The following is a 24,834-nucleotide window of genomic DNA, read 5'->3' as shown; positions in this document are numbered from 1 at the left end:
TTTTTAAAAACCCTCCAATGTGGCTTTTTAGAAGTTTAAATACATTTTATATGATTATACTGGAGCTCATATTATATGAGTCAGTGTTCTAACAGCAATAAACCAGATTTCATAATTTGTGCAAAAAAGTATTCAACTTATGAATAATTGATTTTTGAATCAATTTCATAATGCTTATGAATATTAAAAAACATGACAATTTTAAAGATCATTAAAACTATATTCAAAGGAGCTAATTCCATTTATGTCACTTTACATCACTTACATAAGCATACATGATAATTCTAAGGATATACTAACATCAGATGGTTTGTAGTCATCTTGGGTCATGGACAAAAGCTGCAAAAAGCAATGCAGGACAGCATGTTAATATGTAAGCAGAAAGCATGGCAATGTTTACATATATCTATAAAGTTTTACTATACACATATCCATTCTCTTAAACTAGCAGGATGCTAGTATGTTAATGCTGCCATGCAAAATGTAAAGGCACAAGTAATTGAACTGGACATTGTTGTTTTCTATAACCATTTCCCTGCTCCTGATGTTAACTTTTAATTATAACAACAAATAAGCAGTTATAAACCACATGACTGCAAAAATTGATTGTTTTTTAAGTGTTTTCTTCTAATAGAATAAGCAGCTTGCTTTATACTCTGAAAACCATTTGAGACATCTGAAGAATTCTGAAAATATTTCCTCTTCAAGAAACAGAAGTTTCATAATAAAGAATAATTAATTTGTAGTTCAGGTTGAGATTATTTTAAGATTTGCATGTTGTCTACAACAAAATATATATTATATGACAATGCTTTCTAACTATATTAGTGCCAAGTGGTTTGGGCTCCCCTCAAATAATAAGCACTTACTGTTACTATTACTATAAAGGTTCTCTACATTTTTGGGTCAGGACTTATTTACATTCTTAAAAATCACTGAGAATCCCAAAGAGTTTTTATTTATGTGGGTCCTATTTATCAATATCTACCACACTAGAACTTAAAATTGAGGCATATAAAAGTATTTACTTATTGTATTTTATATCAACCTTATTCCAATAAAAAAGAAAATATTTACTATTAATTCATTAATTCAAAATTTTTAAAAATTGTCAATACAAATAATTTTATTCAAATAGCATATATATATTTTAAAAAACAAATAGTGAAGAGTGGCATTATTTCAAGCTGGATTCTCATTCTGTCTATGCATTTAATCTGCTGTGACATGTTATTTTGGTTGAGGTATATGAAGAAAATATGGTTTCACTAAGCTATACTATTGGAAAAGGAAGGACTACTTCAATATCTAGATAATTGTGGACAGTATTCTTTGGTACTACACCAAACTTAGCAAGTGGTAATAACCTGGAGGTTAGTTGTATTATGGAATTTGAAACCACATCCATGACCTTTTCCTACTCTGTTGCATCAAACCTACTGATGTATGTTGCACCTTGAGTAGATCTTTTACCCACAGGTTGTAATATCAAGTGTTAATGATCTGCTTGGTGAGTTACACAGCTCTGACAAATATTGGCACATTGCATTACCCATATTTACAAAATATATCTGTTACTACCATCCTTTATCTCATCAGAAAAGTCCTTAAGTATCAGGAATTTTCAGGATCTCAGTAGTGAATACAAGTTTTCCAATATTCTGATTTTCACTCAGAAGTTCAAAATTTATCATTGGAACAAATGCTGTCCATTGTTTGCCTTGAAGTGGTGGGCTCACTTCATCTATTTTTCAGTAATTGTCTGGTGTGATGAGAGAGAGAAAAGGGCCCCTGGAGGTCTTCAGACATCCCAGGGCAATCCTGGGCTCCACCCTCTGCCCTCAGCAATCCATCTGCTGTTTCTCCCGCTGTCAGCATAGGACAGTCATGCTCCGAGTAAGACTCTGTGTCTTAGAGGAACTCATCTGCCACTAAATAAGTCAGAGAATCTACTCCTCAGTTCTCTAGCATGCTAAGAAGCAAAATGCTGACCCCTATCCAAGAATTATAAGAGTATTTATCCTTACAACATTGCAAATGGGACATTTTAACAAGTCAGTGTAGCACTAAGTTGAGTTCAACGTGGACAATAAATGATCAAAAGGTCATATGAATTGCCCACTGTCACTCACTTTTCCTTGTCAATCTATGCTGCTACCTCAAAGTAGTGAGAAATATTTAATCATATTCATATAGACTGTTTTGGTCTTCTCTAAGTGGTTACTTGAGTTATTATTGTGGCTGGTTACCCAATAAAGTGAAATTATTTTCTGTAATGCATTTCAATACTGAGACTTTCACTGCCCAGGGCTAACAGGTCACTTTAAATACAGAGTTCTCTTTTAAAAATTAAGAACATTCTTTCTTTTTAGGATTTCAATAGAAAGCACTGAAATATAAGATGTTTTTACAGGGTATAATGGAACCATGGTGTTTCCTGTGGAAGGATTCGGTTCCCCTCTGTGATTAGAGCTCTCTAGTACTAAGACTTCAAAATCAGACAATTCTATAAACTATGAGCAATCTGAGTTTGCACAGGATATGACTCTTCAGCAATGTAATATACAAATAGCAAAATAAGTCAGGAAGTGGAAATTCCTTTCCTAATAGCTTACTTTTCTCTCGTCGGTTGGGTAATGGGTGGCGTACCACAGGCTCCGCCTCCTCTCGGCCGTTATTTGGATGGGGCTACAAGTCAGGGCTCTGTCCTCTTCCTTGGTCCTGTCATCCTGCACCTGAGACAGAATAACCCACAGGACCAGCTCTGCTTTCCAGAGTAGTTCCCTTAGCAGCCTGGGTGACCAGGGAACTTTACATCTTTGCTCAATATGATTATTTTTTAACATTAATGTGTACATATGGAATGTTACCAAGATATTTGAAAAAGGATACAAAGGTTGCCCTGTAAATGATAAGCACACCAATATTAAATGTTCCGGATTCCCACCAAGTCTCATAAATTATAGGAATATACTCTATTAAATATCCACAGCTTCTCAATGTATACTCTAAACTGCTCTAGAAATCAGTTCTGCAAAGGGTTCTTAGAGAAAGAGCTTTAAAAAAAAGGGCAGTTAACTGTATAACCCAGACACAGACAATCTTTAATTAATCAGAAATTTTAAAGGCAGAATCATTTAGAGCTTACACACAATAGTAAACAAACATATCTAATGCATGAAACTGTTGCCTTACCTATTGGAACACTGACCTACACCAGACAATTGGTCTAGGAGAGACAATGAAGCCAGAGCAGGAGGCAGAGTGCACCCAGATGCTTTAGTATGGTCCCCCAACCAAGGTGTCCTGATAAAAAGGGCATGGGCACACCACTGACCCTGCAGTGGAGGGAGGGAACTTAGTCTTACTGCCCAATGCCTGGTTTCAGGGTGCCAGGGGAGAGGAGGGCACCCATTGGAGCCCCCAAATGCCCTGGGCAGGGCTCAGGCTTGCCAGCTGGGAGCCCACATATTACATTTAACTTTTAACACCTGCTTCTCTCTCTCTCTTTAACAACTATTGTAGACTTTTACTTCAGAACTCACATTTGCTGGCCGGCATTTTTCATGAACTGTGCCAGGTCACCTGGAACGATGCTATAATCTGCCACCTGCCTTCCGTGGTTGGCATGATGAGGCAGTGCCGTGTCCGGCCATTTAAAATGCAGACCAGCTGAATGTTGCTGCTAGTATGAATCAGGCCTTGTTCTCCATATACCCCTCCAGACACTGCGATTTATAATACTGCTATTAATTCTACCTCTTTTGTCCCCAGGTGGCCTGCAGCTGAAGAAGCCAGTGTCTCAGGGCCTGAGGCCTTGTAGCCCAGGCTTCACCCTTTACGAAGGGATGCACAGCACCAGTTCACAAGGGGCTGCTGCTCCGCAAGACTGCCTGAGACACCACGGAGAACACCAAGGACACCCGGAACTCAACTGAATGTCTTAATTTTACAAGACATCGTTCAGAAATAGTTTCCATGATATATTTCAATTTCTTTTGCATACATTTTTATTTGTGTGCATGTGCATACCCATATTCATCTGTGTGTTTGCGGGGGAGGTAAACAAGATGCCATCACTTTAAAGGATGGCACACTCAATGCTGGCCAGAGAGTGAGAGGACAATGTAACTGGGATTCCTCAAACCCCACACAACATCCTGTGACGACGCAACTGTCCTCAGGGGGCCCCTAGAAAGACGATGCCTGCAAACCTTGCGAGCCAGGATGGCCTGTGTGGCCCTCTGTGCCACGGGGAACGGGTCACATGGGAGGGAGAACAGGACACAGTCCTGTGTCTGCACTTCTGGGAGCTTCTGGGGATGGACGGAGACACAGGTGGCTCCAGTTCCTCTGCACTGTCTTATCTGACTCGCACGCCACCTGCGCCTTCTGGCCTGCTTTTCCTTTCGGAGATGTTCACATCCTCCAAGTGGTGCCTTGCCTGTGAGTTGATGTGCTGTCCCCAGCCCCCAGGTTAGTGTCTGAGACATTTAGCTTTCAGTAAATATTTGTTGATGGACTATCGTTCGACTGACTGAGTGAATATGCGGGTATCGTCTGTGGGTGTGAACACAGCAAAAGAAAATGCAGGCAACTGTACCAGGCCTCCAGGATAGCAGCGATACAGAGGAGGGGCCTGGATGGCAGAGCCTGGCCCAGTGTGCTCATTAGCACTGGCTTCCAATGCCAGGCTGCTCCTGGCACATGCTGGATGGAAGGGGTCACAACCCTTACCTACACTACTTGCCTCCCTCGTGTGCCAGTAAGCCACCTTACAGCTGAGCTTCCCACAGTCATCTGGGGGAGGCACTAAAAGCAGACTAAAGTTGTCCATTCCTGAAAGACTAAAGAAAGAAGCCACCCAGCCTCTCTGGCCTGCCCTCCAAAGGGCCACTTGCTTACTACTCCCCCAGGAATAAACCAGTCCTCAGTGAGCCCAACGGAGATGTCCTGATCCCCATGCCTCCCCGGGGGACTCAGGAGCCACAGGCCCCCACAGAGAATGGAGAGCTGGGATAACCCTGCTGCATTCTCAGAAGTTAGAGGTCTGAGAAGATTTGGAAGACTCCAGCCACCATAACAACCAGCTGCATAGGCACTGAGGCCCTAGCTTTGCGGACAGCCATGGGTTTGCTTGTGGTTTCTGCTGCTCAGTGAATGTATGATTTTAGGGTCATTTACCTCTCCAACCTCACTGTCCTCATCTGTGTGATGGGTACAATACCTATTCTTCAGAGTTACAGAGTGTATTGAATGAGATAATGTATATAAAAAGCCAGGCATGTGGCCTGGCACTTGGTAAGTGCTCAAAAAGAATGAGCCTTCCTCACCATCTACACTTTTCAGCAGCAGGTGATGATATTCTCAAAGCTATTGTTCTCACAGTATTTGTATCTACTTGGTACTCTCTGCAGAACTGAATCACTATACCCAGAATACTTTAGTTATTTTGGAATATAATATGGATTAGTCAGCAGCTGACAGGAATGAACCATTTCACTTGGAGTTTCCAGGTTACGTTGCAGACAAGATGATGACAGCCTTTCATGCTTACTAGGGGTTCCTGTAGCCAGATGCGGATCAGAGTTGCCAGCGTGTAGTACATCACCAGCAGGACTATGGGGTTGGCGTGGTGATACCATGACAGGTCCGGGTTTGCTATGATCTTCCAAGTGCTGGAACAATCTGTTTGAATTACTGATTTGATACCAAACAACCTGTTTAAAAACAAAGAAAAATATTAAAAAGATTCAATAAACTACAAAAAATCTTGTTTTTAATACATTCATGAGCTATTGGTAGGTAATTCCATCTTATTCTAGATTTTTCTTTATTCCTCTGTATGCAACTACATATTTAAATAATATGTGCATGTATATATATAAGACACATATAATAGACACCTTAAATCACATATATGTATGTGTGTGTATATGTATAAATAAGTGTCAACATTAGCCCACTGATCTTTACATTGGTTCAAAAATCTAATTAATACTAAAGCCTCACACTCGCATTATATATTTTCATTTTAATTACCAATTGGCCCTGTTAAATCCCTGCATTATTGCAATCTCAGGTATGTAGTAACATGTTGCTAAATTCAGGTAAATGAGTACACACTTTGTTTTTGGCAAGATTTAGCTTTAGCTATTCAGCTAGTGTTACTATTACTGGGAAAATATTGAAATTGGAAACATATCTATGATTCAGCCATAAATAAATAAAAGCCAGATATTACATATAGGAGTTTCTGGAAGAAATTCTGTCACGTTTTATTTATGGGCAATTTGATTTTCTGGAAGCTTTATAACTGATTATTTACCTTGTATTAAACTTTAAGAGGCTTGTTAAATTTTGAAATGGCTTAATTTTTAAGTTATTTCTAATATATAATCAAAGTGAGAATCTGATTGTATAATGGGAAATTGTATAAAATATGATTCAGTTAGAAATTCATTTTACATGAATTTTTTTCTAGGAAAGGATTCACTAAGTGAATAAAATTTCTACACATTAAGTGAGTGTCCTCTATCTTCCTATTGTTCGTATCTTTTATATGTGAACTTCCTTTAAATTTTATGTCACATTCTTCAGTCAGTTTTAAGATCTTCAAAGACTACATGTCCATCACTCATAAAACCTCTCAGAGCTATTCCTGTTTTCTGTCTTAAGCCAAGTGCAGTATTAATGAATTGTTGAACATAGATGTTAAGGTAAGCTAAACAGAAACTAAACGTTCTTTAATTTTAACAGAAAAAAGGAAGTTTACTAGATCTTGCTCTTAATATAGGTTTTTTCTTCCAAGCCCAGGCAGACTTCTTTGTAGTTGGCATTAGAAGAAAAATTTCCTGCTGACTAAATTTATGTCCCACTTAGAATGGTGGAACATTCTGAAAATTGTTTTGCAGTCCTAGATTAAAAGTAAATGTTTTGTATAAAGTACACAGAACTGAAAGATTTTAGGTTTAGAATCAGACAAGCTGGAGAGTCTTTGGATTAATCTAAGCAGTAGGTTTCAGCTACCAAATCTTCTCTCTTCTTGCCCCACACCTGGCACATACACTGGAGATGATATCATCAATCATCAGTTTAAAAATACCTGTTTTGTCCCATCATTAAGTTAGTAGTAGTTTCTGCAGCTGTTTGTGAATGGAACTGTGCACCTCCTTAAAGACTCGGTATCACATCGACACTCCACACCATTAGTATCATAGCTTATTCCAAACTGACTTTGTGCTTTCCTGTAAGAACACTGATTAATCAGTATTACATTTTGTATTACCAGTGTATGGACCAAGACACATGGAGAAGCTCAAGGATGGCAGGTTGTTGTACCTTATAAAGAATTTTTTCTAACAGAGCTATGCAAATATTTTAAGACTTGAGTTCTCTTTACTCTCCCTTTTTAAAAAAGAGGCTGGGTTCTGTAGAAAAAAAATTCCAATTCCTATATAAGAAGGGAAGTTTGTGTTTGAAGTCTTCTCAATATTGACAATGCAAAGAAAAGTGAAATTATGGTGCTTGCTCTTTGGAAAGGCACTCTTGACCTAACTATACTGATGTGATATGTTATTTTGGTGAGGCAAGATGTTATGGAAACCCTTTCTGTGTGTGGGTGTCTGGGATGCATGCCTTCTGGGAAGGGTGGTAAGGGAAGAAGAATGTTGGATGTTGGGACAGTCCAAAAAGGGAGGTGAGTAAAATAGAAAAGGGAAATCCTCAACAAGTGGTGAGATGTTCCCAGGTTGAGGGGCTGGGCTGGGAAGAGAGTCCAAAATTGAGCACAGGGGGAGCAAAACTTCATTTTGTTATTGATGCCTCACTGGATAAATATTAATTTCATTCTGTCTTCATGATTCCCACATAACTGCTAGTGTCCTTACAGGGTCCTACTTCAAACTGACTGAATAAAAATATCCATACTGTTAAAGCTTATCAGTCAGTAAAAGCACTTAAAATGATTAGTGTGCTTCTCCCCGTAGAAACATCTCTGCCTGAGAAGTATTCAGTGACATGACTGTGGAGTAGTACATTACCATTTATTGCTTATTTTGAAGCAGAAAGATAAAGTTTTTCTCTTCTCTGCATTTGGAACATCCCATTTTTTATCTTAGATCTCAGCCCCTGTTCTGTTGGTAACAGACATGGGTGCATTGGGTAGGCGGCTCTCCTTCTTTGAACATCCAATTCCTTATGAAACCTAATAGAATTGGGAGTGAGCAGGGGGTGTAAGCATGTGGACAAAGAAAGGACATTTTTTCAGAAGATCTTATTTTAAGTTCTTGAGATGTCACAGCCTTCCATTTCTTAGAGGACGGCTGGAGACAGGGCCTGCCTGAAGGTCAGTTCCCAGTAGAGACATAATCAGAGCCTTGCAGCACCTGCTTCTGCTTTGGTACATGGCCTATGTTGCTCAGCTCTGTATGCCATGGCCAGCATCCCTGTCCATACAGAGGTCCTCAGCTTTTCTTCCTGGGTAATTACAATGCAGAAGGTGGTCCCTAGTTTCTCTCCCTTTACATTGTGACTATTGCCAGAGTCACCTTCAGAAAACTCAGGTTCAGCATGTCACCCCTCTTCCTGTTTCCCACTCCTCCACTGCCTGAAGTGACCCCAAATCCCAACAAAAAGTATACCCCAAGCCTTCAGGTCTCCCCTCCCTACTCCCAGTCACCAAGAACCTAAGTTACACTGGGCTATTTGATTTATCACAGCATCTCAGTCCCTTTGGGTCTTGCTACTTCTTGTTGCACCAGGATCTTTCCAAATAGTTGATACTTTCTGGGGTTGCCAAGTCGAGGATCAGGAGTGCACGTGCCAGGTAAGCTCTGTCCACTCTCAGCAAAGCAAACCTGCAGCAGCAGGCCAGGTGGAGCTCCACAGGCTCTGATATGGCTCGGGACAATGGCGGCCCACACCCTCAACTGCACCCAGTGTTATATACGTATCGGTGTATTGCTTCCGGGTCCCGAATGATTGCCAGCATACCAGCAGTCCAGGAATGCACAATTTTATGACCACTATGGCCTGTCAGCTGAACCTTCATGCTTGTTTGTGACAACTGTGTTTGCTGTAAGCACACAGTCTTCATTCTTTTTCGGTAAAGATATGCTTTAAATAATGTAAACCGATAATACTCTAGGGCCGGTTTCCAGTGCTCCTTGTTCAAGCTTTGTCCCATTCCTTTCTGTTTTGCTGGACCTCCTCGACCTCCCTGAGGCCTGGCTCCGATGCTGCCATCTCAGGAAATCCTGTGATTTCTCCCCATGGAAACCAGTTTGTCCTGCTCGGTGTACCCATTATACCTGTATTTATAGTCATGGTTTGTAATTTTACTATTGTTAGTTTATATGCCCAGTTTGATTCTGATTCTTTTAAAAAATATGTGTTTTGCCATGTTGCCTTGATAGCAGTGCCTAGTTACACAACAGGTTTTAAATGTAAGCTGATTTATTGATTTAAAGACACTAAGTCATGTGTTCAGAATAGGAATGGAGAATAAAAAATAGGAAAGTTCCTGCTTTTGAAAAAGAAAAAGAGGAAGAAACAATGGGAAGGAGCATAAGATATAGTTCACAAGAGGATTCCAGAATTCTTAGAAAAACATCCCTGTGGCCTGGACTCCACCATCTGTGATTCTAGGGCTCTCGGTCCCAGAAATAAGAACCCAGAGTAACAGCACAGTGAAGGCACCTCAAGAACACTGTCAAGTCTGTCTTGGGTCACATATTGCAGATAATTATTTTTGTTCTCTTTAGGCTGCCAATAAGAATCTTGAACTTTACCTTCTGGATGGATCAATAAATAAGTACATACAGGTAAGAAATGACTTTTTATAACTCTTTTTTTTTTTTAAGAAACAATAAGGGATTCAAATATCCAATAGGAGCACAATATGGAGCAGTCTGGATGACTCCTTCAAGATCCAACAACTGCACTTTATTCAGGTTATCGTGTGTAAAAATTCATTCATGCCTTTTGATACAGGGCATCACTGCTACAATAAGCACCCTTCATCACGTCGCCGGTTCTGCCTCCTCTGCAGGTGCACATACACCTGAATCCACTCCGTTGGGACTCCCTGGGATCCTTGTAGATGTGGAGCACTTGCTTTGCACTTTTTTCTCCTCCTGCAAAGCACTCATAACATCTGCCAGCACATGGTGATTATGAATTGGCAGGGTATGTGTTTCTATTTGCACATGTTGGCAGATTTATAAGCCTCCACCTGTTTTCAGTTTCACTCCAGACACATCTGCTTGGTCTCTAATAATACAGAAACCCAACTATTTGAAAGAAATATGAATAAAAAAATGAATAAAAAACAGCACATTAATTGTGGCAAATACACAAAACATCAAATTTATCATCTTAAAACTTTAAGTGCTTAGTGCAATGGTATTACCTAGACTCACATTGTTGGTCAGCTATCACTACCATACATCTCCAGTACTTTTTCATCTTCCCAAAGATGAAACATTAACTCCCCATTCCCTTCCCCCATCCCCTGGCAACCACCACCCTACTTTCTGAGTCCCTGAATTTGACTACTCTAGGGACCTCTTATGAGTGGAATTGCAGAATTTGTTCTTCTGCGGCTGGCTTACTTCACTTATCATAATGTCCTCGAGGGTCATCCATGTAGCATGTGTCAGAACTTCCTTCCTTTTCATGGCTGAACAATATCCCACCGTATGTACAGGCGTTTTGTTTATCCATTTCTCCACAGAGGGACACTTTCACTTTCTGACAACTGGGAGGAATGCTGCTATGAACTTGAGTGTACAAATATTTCTTCACAGTGCTTTCAATTATTTTGGCCGTATAGCCAGCAGTGGAATGGTTGGACCACATAGAAGTTCTATTTTCAATTTTTGAGGAACCACCATCCTGGTTTCTATAACAGCTGTACCATTTCATATTGCAACCAACAGTGTGCAAGGATTCCAATTTCTCTACATTATCGTCAACACCTGTTATTTTCTATTTTTTGATAGTAGCCATCCTAATGGATGTGAACTTAGAAATCACACTTTTATTTTAGCATTTTCTTCTCAAGATCTCAGAGCTCTTTATGATCCAGGCCTTTATAATGATATGAAGACATACTGTTCAATTAAATAAGCATTCACTAACTAGAATGGATGAGTACATGATTAGGTTGATAAAAGTCTAGGGAAGTTTTAAATCCTGTAATGAAGCCAGGAGATAGATTTTTTCCAACTAGTGTATATATTGATTGTTTTGGGGGCAAATAAGCCTTTAGAGAAACCATCTTTTAATGTGAAATAGAATATTACTCAGCCATAAAAAAAATGAAATCTTAGACAATTTGAAACAACATGGTTAGACCTAGAGGCTGTTATGCTAAGTGACATAAGTCAGACAAAGACAAATACCATATGATTTTACTTATATGTATGATCTAAAAAACAAAAATGAACAAACAAAAGAGAAATAGATTTACAGACACATAGACACAGACTGGTGGTTGCCATAGGGGAGGGCGATGGGGGATGGGTGAATTAGGTGAAGGGGGAAAAATTAGTGAGAATGTTTGATATCTTGATCTGGGTGATAGTTACATGAGTGTATACACATGTCAAAATCCATCGAGCTGTACACTAAGATTTGTGCATTTTATTGTATGTGCCTCAATATACAAAATGAATAAAAATCAAAGTGAAAAAATTGAAACAAATGAAAATATCTTCTCATTTTAACTTTAGATCCTTTAACTGAAATGAATGGAGGACTGAATGGAGGGAAGAAATGACAGGGAAGGAGAGGCAGGTGCTTCTCAGGGAATCTGAGTGCAGAGCACAGGCTCCAGGCTGGGAGCAGAGCTCAGAAGGGAGGAGGTGTGCTGACACTCAGCACTGCTCATTCAGGAGAAACAGCTCATTCTCAGACCTCCAGGGTCCTTGGTCGTCTCTATTTTCCCTGGAAAGAGGTTTGGGGACAGACCCTAAGTATCCCAAGGTTCTCAATGGAAAATTCCTATGCTGAGTGTTCAGTATGTTCATGAAACAAAAGAAGCCAAATTAGTCAATAGTCATTATCATTGACCAGTTATACACACTCACCTGGCTCAGGTGAGCACCCAGGCCTGAGTAGTAAGTAGATTTCAAAGAGGGAGTAGTGAAGCCTTATTTCTATAAGCAAGTCATGGTTCACTGGAAGTGGAGAGCCTTTGGGATGGATTGTGTCTGAGGGGTAAAGCGAGCTGAAACTGCATCGAAGGCCCTTGGGACTCAAGCAACATAGGTTGGGACCTTTAAGCAAACATAGGTACCTGACAAGTCTGTGGAAGTAATTGTTGGGGAAAATAGTTCAAGCTGGGATGATATACCTATTTTTTGGACAGCAGTGTACAAAGCTAACATTTGGATTTGGTGGTGTTAATGAGGAATGAACCACAAATAGGCTCTTGATAGGTACATTCAGGTTACAATCTAAATATTCGTGTGTACTTTCTTCACACACAGAAAAAGTACTCTTTCTCTTCTTAAGAAAAAACACTCCAACTTTCTACCCAGTTGTACAGTCACCAGCTGACCACGGGGTCGTGCTTGGTCTTTTCTTACAGTTCAGGACATAGCTCCTTGTAATGTCGCAGAATTGCACCCAATATGCCTCAGTGGAGTAGTAACATCACAACTACAGCAACAACTCCATTTGCACTAGGATATGGGAAACACATCACAGCTGCCAGGCTAGTGCCATGAAGCCCTGTTAGACAGGAATTGGGAAGACAACCTGACTAGCAGACTAGTTAGTCTCCTGCCGGCAGCTCTTGGTTCCTTACCCTGGGAGGACTTTCTTGTCCGTCGTCTCTTATGACCCAGTGATCTCTGCCAATATGGATTCCATCTATTCTCCTGACCCATTTCAATGGTTGCACTTGGTGTATTTAATGTCTATATTCCTCATTTAACCAGAGATCACAATGTCTTTTATCATTAGTCTCTTATATGTCTGTGTCCTGTGTGTCCAAATAGATTATAAACTCCTTAAGAGTCTAAATTATGTATTTCTTTAAATCTTCTTTGCACCTACAATAGTTTTCTAAACATAGCCCTTACTCAGAATTATTATAAGGATGGTCCTTACAGTAGTCTGACTAAAAAATTACAAGAGTAATTAGAAATACCAACCAAGAGTTAAAGATTTTAGATATCATTCATGTAATCAACACAAAAATAATGCTGTGGACATGAGCACTGCATATTCTGAGGACTCAGGTATGAAGGTCTTGAAACCGCCTGTCTCTTTGAGCATATTTTGACACTGACTGCTCTATCAGTGCTTAAAGCCCCACTTTACAGAAAACCCAAAGTTGGTCGGTTGCCTGGATGCACAATGTCTCAGTTGTTTCCTCTTTCCCCTGGGTGTCATTCCCCATGTGCTGCTGGTGTTCACCTCCATGCTCTTTCTTTCATGGTCACAGGATAAGGGCTGTAGCTTCAGACACACCTTCACAAAAATTCACTGAGAGGTAGAGAAGAAGTGATTCTAACTTCAAGAGCTTTTTATTTGTAACTCCAAGTTTTTACCTAGAATCACTTCCCTTAGGTCTGAGAACATCTCAATTTTGTATATAGTGCAAGTCTGCTGGGGAGAAAAATACTCTCAGTATTTGTTTGTCTAAGAATGGCTTTATTTGACTTTTTTTTTTTACACCTTACCTATAAAAGTATACATTGGTGGTTTTTTTTTTTCAGCAAACCTTAAAGATACTGTCTTACTGCTTTATGACCTTCATAATTTCTGGTGAGAAGTCTGATAATTATTTTCATGTTCCCTTGCACATAATTGTGGATAATGTGAAGGTTCCTATGGCCAGGATTCTCACCTGGCCCTGGTCAGTTAGCTCACTACACAAATGTGGGCAATACTCTGTAACAACAATACACTTGTTGCTATTGACTCTATATAAAGAGTTCCTGGACTGCTGCACAGCTGCAGGGCTGCACAGCCGCAGAAGCGCAGAGACTGAGATGGCTGCAGGGGCAGAGAGGCCCAGAGGCAGAGGCCAGCTCGCTCTGAGTGGATGGAATTCTAGTGACTCACCTGCCACCGTGGGAATAAAGTTTGGTATAAACACTTTCACCCCAAGAACGTTCCATTGTCATTTTTCGGTCTCATTCAATCCATAGTGAACTTGTTTGGGACTGAAACCCACTGGCAAGACAGTAATGTATTTTTCTATTGGGCTGCTTTTAATATTTTTCTCTATCACTGGTATTAAAAATTAATTATATTGTGCCTTGGCCGGACTTTCTTTGTGTTTGTTTAGATTGTGGTTTTTTTGAACTGCTCGGGTTTGTGGGTTTATATTTTTCATCAGTTTTGGGAAATATTTGTCCATTATTTCTTAAAATATTCTTTTTCTGTACTCCCACCTAACACCCCACTTATATTTATGTCAAACACCTTGAAATTATCCTACAAGTCATTGTATTTCTGTTTATTATTTTTTTATTTTTCAATCTCTTTTCTCTCTGTGTTCAATTTGGATAGCTTCTATCACCCTGTCTTCAACTGATCTTTTCTTCTGTGGTATCTAATTTGCCCACAAGCCTATTCAGTGGAATTTTTTATCTCTGCTATGACATTTTTTACCTCTTCCAATCCCATTTGTTCTTTTTGCCCATCAGTTTCTTTTTTAGATTCCATTTTGTCTCTTCAATTTTCATGTTCTTTAATCTTGAAAATAATTAAAAGAGCTGTTTTAAAGAGTTTTTGTTTCTGCTCTTGCTGATTGATCTTTTTTTCTTGATTCTGCATGTGTCTAATAATTTTCAGGTGCATGATGTAATTTTTACATTATTGAGTGTCTGGATTTAGTTGTCCTCCTTTAAAGAGTGTTGAGTTTTGTTTTGGCAGGCAGTTAAGTTACTTGCAGATCAGCTTTATCCTAGCAGGCTTATTTTTAAGTTACATTATGATGGGTCTTGAGTAGCCTTTGTTGTATGACTAGGTTAGTCTCAGTGAAGTAGTCTTCCCATTCTGTTTGTACAGAGCTTAAAATGCTTTCCCAACCCTTTGTGAGCTCTGGGGATTACTGAGTTATATTTCCTCAATATTTGTTCTTTTTGTTCTTTTCCCAGGAGTTTTACTTTGCTTGACTTTGTGGAGTCACACCCTAGGCCTGCACATATTAGAATTCAGCTAAAGTATCTGGATAACCCCACATAGACTTCTGGAGCTCTTTCTCTCCCCTGCTTCCCCCTCTCCATTAATCTGTGCCACAAATTTCAGTCCTTCAGCTTCCAGACTCTGATCTCTGTATATGCAGCCCAACATGACCATCATGCTCAATGCTACCAGGCAGAAAGCTGGCATCATAGAGTTTATCTTGCTTATTTCTCTTCTCTCATGTATCATAATCCTATACTTGCAATTATGAAATGTCTGTAAACAGTTGTTTCATATATGTAGGTTTCTCTTTGATTATGGGAGGAAGGCTAGTTCAGTATACTTGATATATCTTTTAAACATTGGACTTACTGATATGTATATACACTTGCATAATGGTATCTACCTACTTATTTAAATGTTTATCAAAGCTACACATTTTATAATGAAAATATATTCAATAACAAGTTTAATTACTTCCTAAAAGTATTTCCCCAACTGTCTTGATGACTATTAAAAAAATGCCTTTCTGAGGGGAACCCTCTTACACTGCTGGTGGGAATGTAAATTAGTTCAACCATTGTGGAAAGCAGTATGGAGGTTCCTCAAAATGCTCAAAATAGAAATACCATTTGACCCAGGAATTCCACTTCTAGGAATTTACCCTAAGAATGCAGCACTCCAGTTTGAAAAAGACAGATGCACCCCTATGTTTATCGCTGCACTATTTACAATAGCCAAGATATGGAAGCAACCTAAATGTCCATCAGCAGATGAATGGATAAAGAAGATGTGGTACATATACACAATGGAATATTACTCAGCTATAAGAAAAAAACAGATCCTACCATTTACAACAACATGGATGGAGCTAGAGGGTATTATGCTCAGTGAAATAAGCCAGGCGGAGAAAGACAAGTACCAAATGATTTCACTCATCTGTGGAGTATAAGAACAAAAGACAACTGAAGGAACAAAACAGCAGCAGAAGCACAGAACCCAAGAATGGACTAACAGTTACCAAAGGGAAAGGGACTTGGGAGGACGGGTGGGAAGGGAGGGATAAGGGTGGGAAAAAAGAAAGGGGGCATTATGATTAGCATGTATAGTGTGTGTGGGGGCACAGGGAGGGCTGTGCAACACAGAGAAGACAAGTAGTGATTTTACAGGATCTTACTATGTTGATGGACAGTGACTGTGAACAGGTATGTGGGGGGGTCTTGGTGAGGGGGGGAGCCTAGTGAACATAATGTCCTTCATGTAATTGTAGACTAATGATACCAAAATAAAATTTAAAAAATGCCTTTCTGTTGTGTGCTGATTCATTTGTAAAATACATTAAAAAGCAATTTGTAGAAAAATAATCACATGTCTGAATTTCACAGAAATGCCCAACTGCTATACCAGTTTGAAATGTTTTCTCTCAATTCTGATATAACTTGTTGAAACCTGCTTCAAACAATTCATGGACCAGCACAGATCTGCTACACAGAGTATCCAGATGTCACCCTCACAATATTGCCAGTATTCTATAACTAATGTAACAAAAGTACTGCTACTAGTGTACTCACTAAGCAGTCTCTTATTTTAATTAGCCTTTTACTCCAGCTGAATCATTGAAAAAAAAAACACTTTAAACTTTTTTTCCTGGTATAAGTGATGTTCTTAAAATTACCAGTGTAATCAGTGATGGTGATTAAAATTCCCTTGTTAGCATGTGTGTGGGGGAGATTCTCAAAAATCTCTTTGAGGAAACAGTAAAACATATTTTCTGCTGTGCTTTATGCCTTGAGGGTGTCTGCCAGCTAGCTGGAAGAGAAGCTCTTTGATTAAGCACTTTGAAGAAATGCTGGCACACCAAAGCACTTCCTACTAAGTCTCAGACCCTGTAAGGAATGGAAGGATCCAGGGCAGGAGCTGCTGGCCTCCAATCAGCCTATTGAATCAGCCTCCATGGGTAAGGGAGAAGGCATGGACCTCGTGACTAAAGAGCATGCAAGCTGAAGCTAGATTGCTACACTTCCTCTTGGATGTCACCAGCATTCTTGCAATTTTGTGTTCAGTGTTTATAAGTTGGGGAGCACTAAGCTGCTTAATGATGTCAATTCCCTAAATTTCTAAAGGGAGCAGCAGACCCCCAAAAAGCCAGAAAATAGAACCCCAATATTTTAGATTAAATTAGCTTTCATAAATGGAATTAAAGGGTATTATGATTAACACATATAGGACGGGGGTCACAGGGAAGGCAGTATAGCACAGAGAAGACAAATAGTATGACTCCATAGCATCTTACTACGCTGATGAACAGTGACTGCAGTGGGGTGGGTATATAGCGGGGGACTTGATAATAGGGGTGAATGTAGTAACCACAATGTTGCTCATGTGAAACCTTCATAAGATTGTATATCAATGATACCTTAATAAAAAAATTAATTAGCTTTCGTAAATAAAACTTTGAAGCTAACATTTATGTCTAACTCAAATCAGTGGCTCAACAAACTTTTGAAACTCAGCCAGATTGAGATCTGTGGATTTCTTATTTATGTAGATCACTATTTTTAAGTAGAGTACATCTTAATATTACAATGGCTTTGAATATGATACAGCTCTTTTTCATGATTCAGAAAGTATTTAAGATATTTCACAACCTTGAAGCCAATGTTAGAAACAATTCCGTTACACTGCACCACGTTGGTAGAGGTATAGAGCTGGCAAGCCTGCACTGGTCCTCTGAAGTGACTGAGAAATTCTCTTTTAAGATAGAAAAAAGTTCCTGCTAATTTATTTCTTGGCATTTTTGTCTTTTTAATTAAAAAATAATTAATTTGAGCTTTCAGATTATTATTTTGAGTAAGTAGAATAACTTTGAATTAATTTGAATAACAATTTTTGTTGTATATGTGACTTTGAATTATTTACTTGTATATTTTTAAGATTTCACCTAACAAAACCTACCTGCACCTTATTTTTATCCCCTTTATGACTATGATACATTTTTTAATTGTCCACTCAATAGTAAAAGTATTTAAGAGAAATATTACATACGGCCCTGCATTTTTTCTTCACCTACACTACTGATGGCACTAAAGCATTACCTAGTATTAGTAAATGTGGGAAGTAAAAGACCGACTCAGAGCCATGCACTATGCTGGTGAATGGTTGCGGGAATAACATTTTTTCCTTGAGTTAGTTTTCATCCTCTTACATAGCCTTGAGAAGAATAAAGAATAAAGTAGCTGGAGAATAAAAAGGGAGAGGGCAATAACTTTAGGTGCAGTCAACAGTTGCAGATACAGGAAAGATAAAATCCACCTTTGAATTGTTAGAAGGAAAAAGAATCTTGTAATAATATTCCCCAGTGACAGAGACTGAACTGAACCACAAATAAGTAAAACAATTTAAAAATTTAAAAATTAGATGTAAAGACAGAACTTATGCATATACATACAGATACCCATTGCTCAGATAAAACCACATTCGGCCACATTTGCTTCTGTCATCACACTTAAGGGAAAAAAAAGAGTTAATAGCATAGCCCATTAGCCTCTTCCCCCTTCCTCACTGAACGCTATCCTGAGGCTACAGTGTATCATTCCTATTAATATTTACTTGCTTTTACTACATATGTATGCATCTACAAATAATGCATACTATTACTATATGAATTTGACTTTATGTAAATGATCATGTTTCTATGTATTCTTATACACATATATAATAGAGCTCATTTTAATTTCTTGGTATTATTCCATTGCATAAGAAAACCAATTACTCTGGAACAATTATTTTCCAAAACAGGGAATATTTTGCCAGACTAGGAAGATGAAAGTATCATTAATTTGTGGGAAAAAATGTACTTAAAATAAAGGCAACCTAAAGGTGACATAAAGGCTTTCAAGACCATAATATTTTCAGAGACTTTACTTCTGATATGCAGCTTTCTCTACTGGAGATTTTCAAAGCTTTTTTAGATTTAGATTTCATGTTTTAGATACAGGCAAATCATTATATATGTATGTACATACACATTTAAAGATGTTTATTGGACATGGACAGTAATTGTATGAAGCTGCTAAAATTCTAAATGACCACAATAGGGAATGTCTAAATAAATTATGGCATATTTACATGTTACAGAACACCATGCAGCCATGAAAAATAATAAAGACTATCTATATATATTTGACACAGAAAATGTTCCAAGGCACATTTAAAAATATGTTCCAAAGGTAGGATAATTTTAGATTTACAGAAAAGTTGCAAGGATTGTGCATAGAAATATCCACATCCCTCTACTGTTAACATCTTATGTTAGTAAAGTACATTTGTGACCATTAATAAACCAATATTGATATATCATTTTTAACAAAAGCTGATACTGTATTTAGATTTCCTTAGTTTTTACCCAATGTTCTTTTTCTGTTCCAGAATCCCATCCAGAGTTTGGCTTCACAATTAGTCATCATATCTCCTTAAGCTTCTCTAGACTGTGACTTCTCAGACTTCTCTTGGTTTTGATGACTGACAGTTTTGAGTACTGATCAGCTATTCTGTAGAATGTCTCTTAATTTGGGTTTGTTTGTTTGTTTACTTGCGGTTAACAGGAGTTATGGATTTTTGGGAGGGAGATCCCAATGGTAATGTGCCATTGCCATCCATCTTATCAAGGATACAAGCCGTCAACATGACTTATTATAAATTATATTGACTTTGATCACCAGGCTGAGGTAGTATTTGTTAGGATTTTCCACTATAAAGTTACTCATTTCCTCCATTCCCTACTTTACACTTTGGAAAGAAGTTAACTATGCACGGCCCTTACTCAAGGAGTGGGAAATTATGCCTTACCTCCTTAAGAGTTTCATTATCAATATGGGTTATTTGGAGTTCTTCCATATTGGAGAATTATCTTTCTCCCTAACTTATTTAGTAAATCATTTACTATATCCATATAGGTTTGTAGATGGGTATTTTATATCTTGCATTTTAATCCAATATTGCTTTATTTATTCTGTTGCTCAAACTGTTCCAGCTTTGACCCCATCAGAAGCTCTTTCAGTTTGCTCTTATGTTTCTTTGACAAATTCCATTATTTTGTTGTTTTCTGGCACTACACAATGCTCCATCCAGGCTCATATTTTCTGATAAAACCCAAAAATCAGCTCCAAGGAACACTGGTTCCTTTATTGCAGAATGGTATTAGAAACCAAGATCTGGCCACTCAGTATGCTCATTACTAGTGGGGTATCACTGCTTCTATCTCTCTCAGCTAACAGGGCAAGGAAATATGTGTGCATACTTACCTACATATACACACATATTTCTGTATGCAACCATCTCTATCTATATAAAGGTATACATGAATAAATACTTATGTCTCCAACTCTAATTTGTTATCAAATAGTCCTAGCCTTCTGCCTTTGTTTATCTTCAACTTTCCAGTAAAATGAGAAACCTGGCCCCCATCTGTCATCCATATACTTATTTGTTTAATGTCAGTATACAGGTACAGTGGTCTCAGAGTTGTTAACATGTACCCATGGAAAAGACTTATCAACTAGAGTACAGTAGTTAGACACAGTTGCTTTTGTCCTTACTCTTACAATTTCCACTCATTTACAAAGTTACTTGAGTTACTTTCTACCTATCCCCTTCAGTGAAGTTATATATCACACATTTGTAACACTAGTATCATGTATCCACCGCTACTGTATTATACAGAATAATTTCAATGCTTTAAAATGCTTCCCATGCTTTGTCTATTACTCAACCTCCCCCAAGCTTCTGGACACTACTAATATATTTATCATATGTGTAGTTTTGCCTTTTCAAATATGTCATATAAATGGAATCATATAGTATGCAGCCATTTCAGACTGACTTTTTTACTTAGCAGTATGCATTTAAGATTCATCTTCCCATATTTACTTTTTTCCATATGTATGTTCTTTGTGTGTGTGTAAATATATAGGGGAAATGTTTGGAAGGATACTTATTAATAGCCTCAGCTATCTCTTGAGGTAAGGAATTGAAGAAGAATAGGAACAAGTTAGGGGAGAAGCTTTCAATTTTGTTCCTTTACACTTTTTAGACTTTCTCCAGTGAGCAGGCATTACTACTGTAATTATAAAGATTATTACAAATCTTCCATTCCCTGCTACCTTTGTTCACTTTCTTTGTTCATATCCTTGTATGTTTCTTAGATTTTCATTTCTAAATTAACACAGAATTTTTATTAAAATCTTTTACAACATATACAGAACACACCTAACACTTCTTTTATAATTCATTTAGCCTATGTTTTGATGTTTAAAAAAATTAAAACTAATGTCCATGTTCCTGACTTAGAGCATTATTCACCTCCTTCCTTTTATTCTGTCTCTCCACTCTTCTCCCTTTTTTTTCCTTTTGTAGCACCCCCCTGCCCTGAACCTTCTGGTACCAGACAGTTCACAGGCAACATACAAGGCTTTTAAAGATAATTTTCAATAGAACTACCTGAGAACTGCCCGAATGTGACTGCATCAACCACTTTAAGAAAAGGACATGAAAATCTGGCACCATCTTCCAGCAGTTTTGACAACAAGGCTTGCAGCAGTTACAGATAAACATGACAATGACCTTGGACAAGACCACAGTCAGGTGCCCCTCTCTCTTCCTTGCCCCATAAAAATGCTGAATCTACCTCAGCCGAGGGAGCTAAAATGTTGAGGGGCTTCTTGATGCACACAAATTGAATAAAGCCTTTCACTTCTATTTGACTATTTTAACTTTTTTTTCTTTGACAATGTTGAAAGGGAAATTAGCATCTGGTAAAAAAAAAAACCTCTCTTTTGCAAAAATCTAAAAAGTGAACAATGAAATCTCATGGCCAGGTTATTATATAAACAGATTTATAAGCAAAAGACAGGATAAAGGCATTAAAAAATGCTGCTCCAAGGCAAGCTTAGCAATGAATAAACCTGGGGATACTCTAATTAATTAGAGATTTTAATTAAAGTACTCTGGGGCTTCTAATTACAGTAAAACAGTAAAACCAATCTTATAGATACTCATATGTCACTGAACTTCAAACTTAAATAGTCTGAAATAGGAATATTAATGTATTACTTGATATAAACTTTTCCCACCTTCTTAAAACTTTCCTAATAATGTTCCCAAGTGTTTAAAATTTAAAGTTGCTAGAATTTGGGTACCCACTAAGCTGAGTATGGGACAATAAATTCATCAAAATGGATCTTAAGCTGCTACCCTATAGGAATCCCTATTTTAATAAAATGGTGGTTTTGGTGAGTTGTGACTGCTCTTCAGTTAAAGGGGTTGGGTTTTCCTTCTATCATTTCCTAAACGAACCTGGAAAAACTGAACTGAAGGTAAAATACACACACAGAGAGTGAGTTCTAGGTGGATCACAGAATCCTTGCTGGCGTGGGATGACGCCCAGACAGGATCTCGGGTCTCTCACCACGACCTGGAAACTCTGGCTCCGCTCACGACCAAATGCTTGTGCAAGAATCATCACCACACAGGTGACAATACCGGGTCATGTGTCCAGAGAAAGAACGTCATCTGCATTCTGAGCATCCTTAAAAATACCAGAGTCTTACAAGGCATTCTCCTCCCTCAGTATCTAAGGCTGAAAGTTCCATCGCATTCGGATCCGTGCCACTGTGCCGCCCTCATCCCTACCCTGCAGCTCCGGCTCGGCGCCAACTCCAGCAGCTACTCAGACCTGCCTTCGCTCGGAGCGGCCTTCTCCCTCCCTAACAAGCTGTACTCCCCGTTCAAGCTGAACTGCTCCATCAGTAACCACCCTGAGGGTTGCAGGCAGCAGTTCTAGGACAGCCGTCAATTCCCTTCCCACGCACACTGTGCCCGCACTGGTCTCTCTCCACTCTCAGCTGTTTGCCCTTACCTACCTCTAGTGCTGAGTGCCCCCTTGCCTTTCTAGGGTCATTTATGACCTGCACCCAAAGTTCCCCCTCATACTCTAAGTTATTGGGTGGGCATCAATTTCATGCTTGCCTGAAAATGGAATTCAGAGTAGGTTTAAAAATATATGCTTCTTGGCATCACACAGAACATTTAACTCAGTATTTCTCCATTGATGTCTTTTTTGCAAGCTTGTGGCTCTAGGTATTCTGTGCTCTGTGTCTGAGGGAAGCCCTAGGGCGAGCATGTTTAAGCTTGTCCTCCAGTCCCCAACCCTAGTAATTCTTATGCCACTGAAGTTTGAAAAGTTCTGATTGGCTCAGTGCTAGTCTAAAACAATGCTGAATAGATACAAATTCAGTGGAGTTGAAAACATTCTCATTAGACCTCTAATATTCTAATTTCTAATTTCTCATTAGTGTTGGAAGGAAGGGAACATACATGAGAAGGAAAGGATCCTACATGTGGTCATGGTACAAGGAGAAGCAACACAGGTGCTTTATTTTATTGAGTCTGTCCTAGAGCAACTGTCTGGGACCCAGAATGTGGGTAGCATGGCTATACTAATCAGAGAGACAAGGATTGTCATGCATGGAGAGGGTGACTCACCCAGTGCACACAGCTCCTCTTTGGTGGCTGAGCAACAGTGGGGTATAAACCAGGTTGGCCCTATGGACAGGGGAGAGGTGTTTTGTTTCCTTTGCTGAGAACAGAGATGGTAGATGCTTAATAATAAAACTTGTTAAACGATTGAGTAAAAGTGGAAGAAAGGACCCGGAGAACATAAAGCTCCATGATTCTATTACTCCCTCCACACAGGATGAATGGTGGACTCACTTGCCCACCGTCATGTGATGTCAAATGCTTCTCCTTGTGGTTTCTTATGCAACTGGAGAACTTGTTGAAAAGCCAGTTCTCAGGCCCTACCTCTGAAAATTCTGGATTCTTAAGTCAGATGGGCCAAGGGATAAGCATAATGTTTGGATCAGCATCTCAGGTGATCCCTCGGTACAGCAAAGTTTGAAAGACACTGATGGGCAGCTCCAGGCTGGAGGACCTGCCATTTCCCCTGGGGTCAGTCTCCCTGTCCCCGGGTATGTGTGTACCCTTAGCACACTACCAGCCTCAGGAGTGCAATTCATAAGCCTGGAGAGGTGAAGGGATGGCGAGGTGTTTCCTTAGAACTGGCCTGCCAGCGGCTGCTAGCAGACTTGCCTCTGAGATAAATTCTCACCCAGAATGGGGAACTATGGCTCTGCTTGGCTGGGATGTGGTGCAAGCCAAGGGGTGCAGTGGCATGAGGATGTGGCAGTAATCATGAAAGGGGCACTTAATGAATGCCTGAGGGCTCAGAGAACATGGTCCGGGTTAACAAGAGGCCGTGGTGTTTAAGGGGCGCTATGGGCGGGAACCCGTTCCTGGGGCTCTAGGATTCACTTTGTCCTGTGCTCTCTTCTCCGTTAGTACTTTAAACCCACTGTGGCACTTGGAGCCTCTCCCCTCTCCGGCTGGAGTGACCCAGCATCTCTGAAAGGACCACCACCTGGCCCTCCCTCTCACCTCCTGGAGTCTCTACAGGCAGGGCTGATGGTGGCAGAAAATCTACAAAGCTCCTCTGCGGGTTACTAGAACTTGGAGTTGAGAATAATCTGTCTAGGACTATGTTTACTACAAGGATGAGGGACTCTGCCATACAGAAGGTACACAAAGGGAGGGGACACTACCTCATAGCTGCCTCCAGGGCCTGCTTCACCA

At 39.3% G+C, this 24,834-nt stretch overlaps 1 protein-coding gene across 2 annotated transcripts in view; it reads right to left on the bottom strand.

Annotated features, from left to right (window-relative positions):
- PIEZO2 (piezo type mechanosensitive ion channel component 2) overlaps positions 1 to 24,834 on the bottom strand; it is a 455,534-nt gene that overhangs the window by 117,654 nt on the left and 313,046 nt on the right. For both annotated transcript variants that reach the window (XM_036880702.2, XM_036880703.2), the window contains exons 8-10: positions 5,558 to 5,720; positions 2,616 to 2,735; positions 301 to 339 (exon numbers count right to left, since the gene is read on the bottom strand). In XM_036880702.2, the coding sequence (XP_036736597.1) occupies positions 301 to 339; positions 2,616 to 2,735; positions 5,558 to 5,720 (322 nt within the window). The remainder of the gene's footprint in view (positions 1 to 300; positions 340 to 2,615; positions 2,736 to 5,557; positions 5,721 to 24,834) is intronic.

This window comes from Manis pentadactyla, chromosome 6 (genome assembly GCF_030020395.1).
Source record: "Manis pentadactyla isolate mManPen7 chromosome 6, mManPen7.hap1, whole genome shotgun sequence".
NCBI classification, from domain to species: domain Eukaryota; kingdom Metazoa; phylum Chordata; class Mammalia; order Pholidota; family Manidae; genus Manis; species Manis pentadactyla.
Note: the sequence above shows the minus strand (reverse complement) of the source record. Positions and strands in the feature narration are given on the sequence as shown.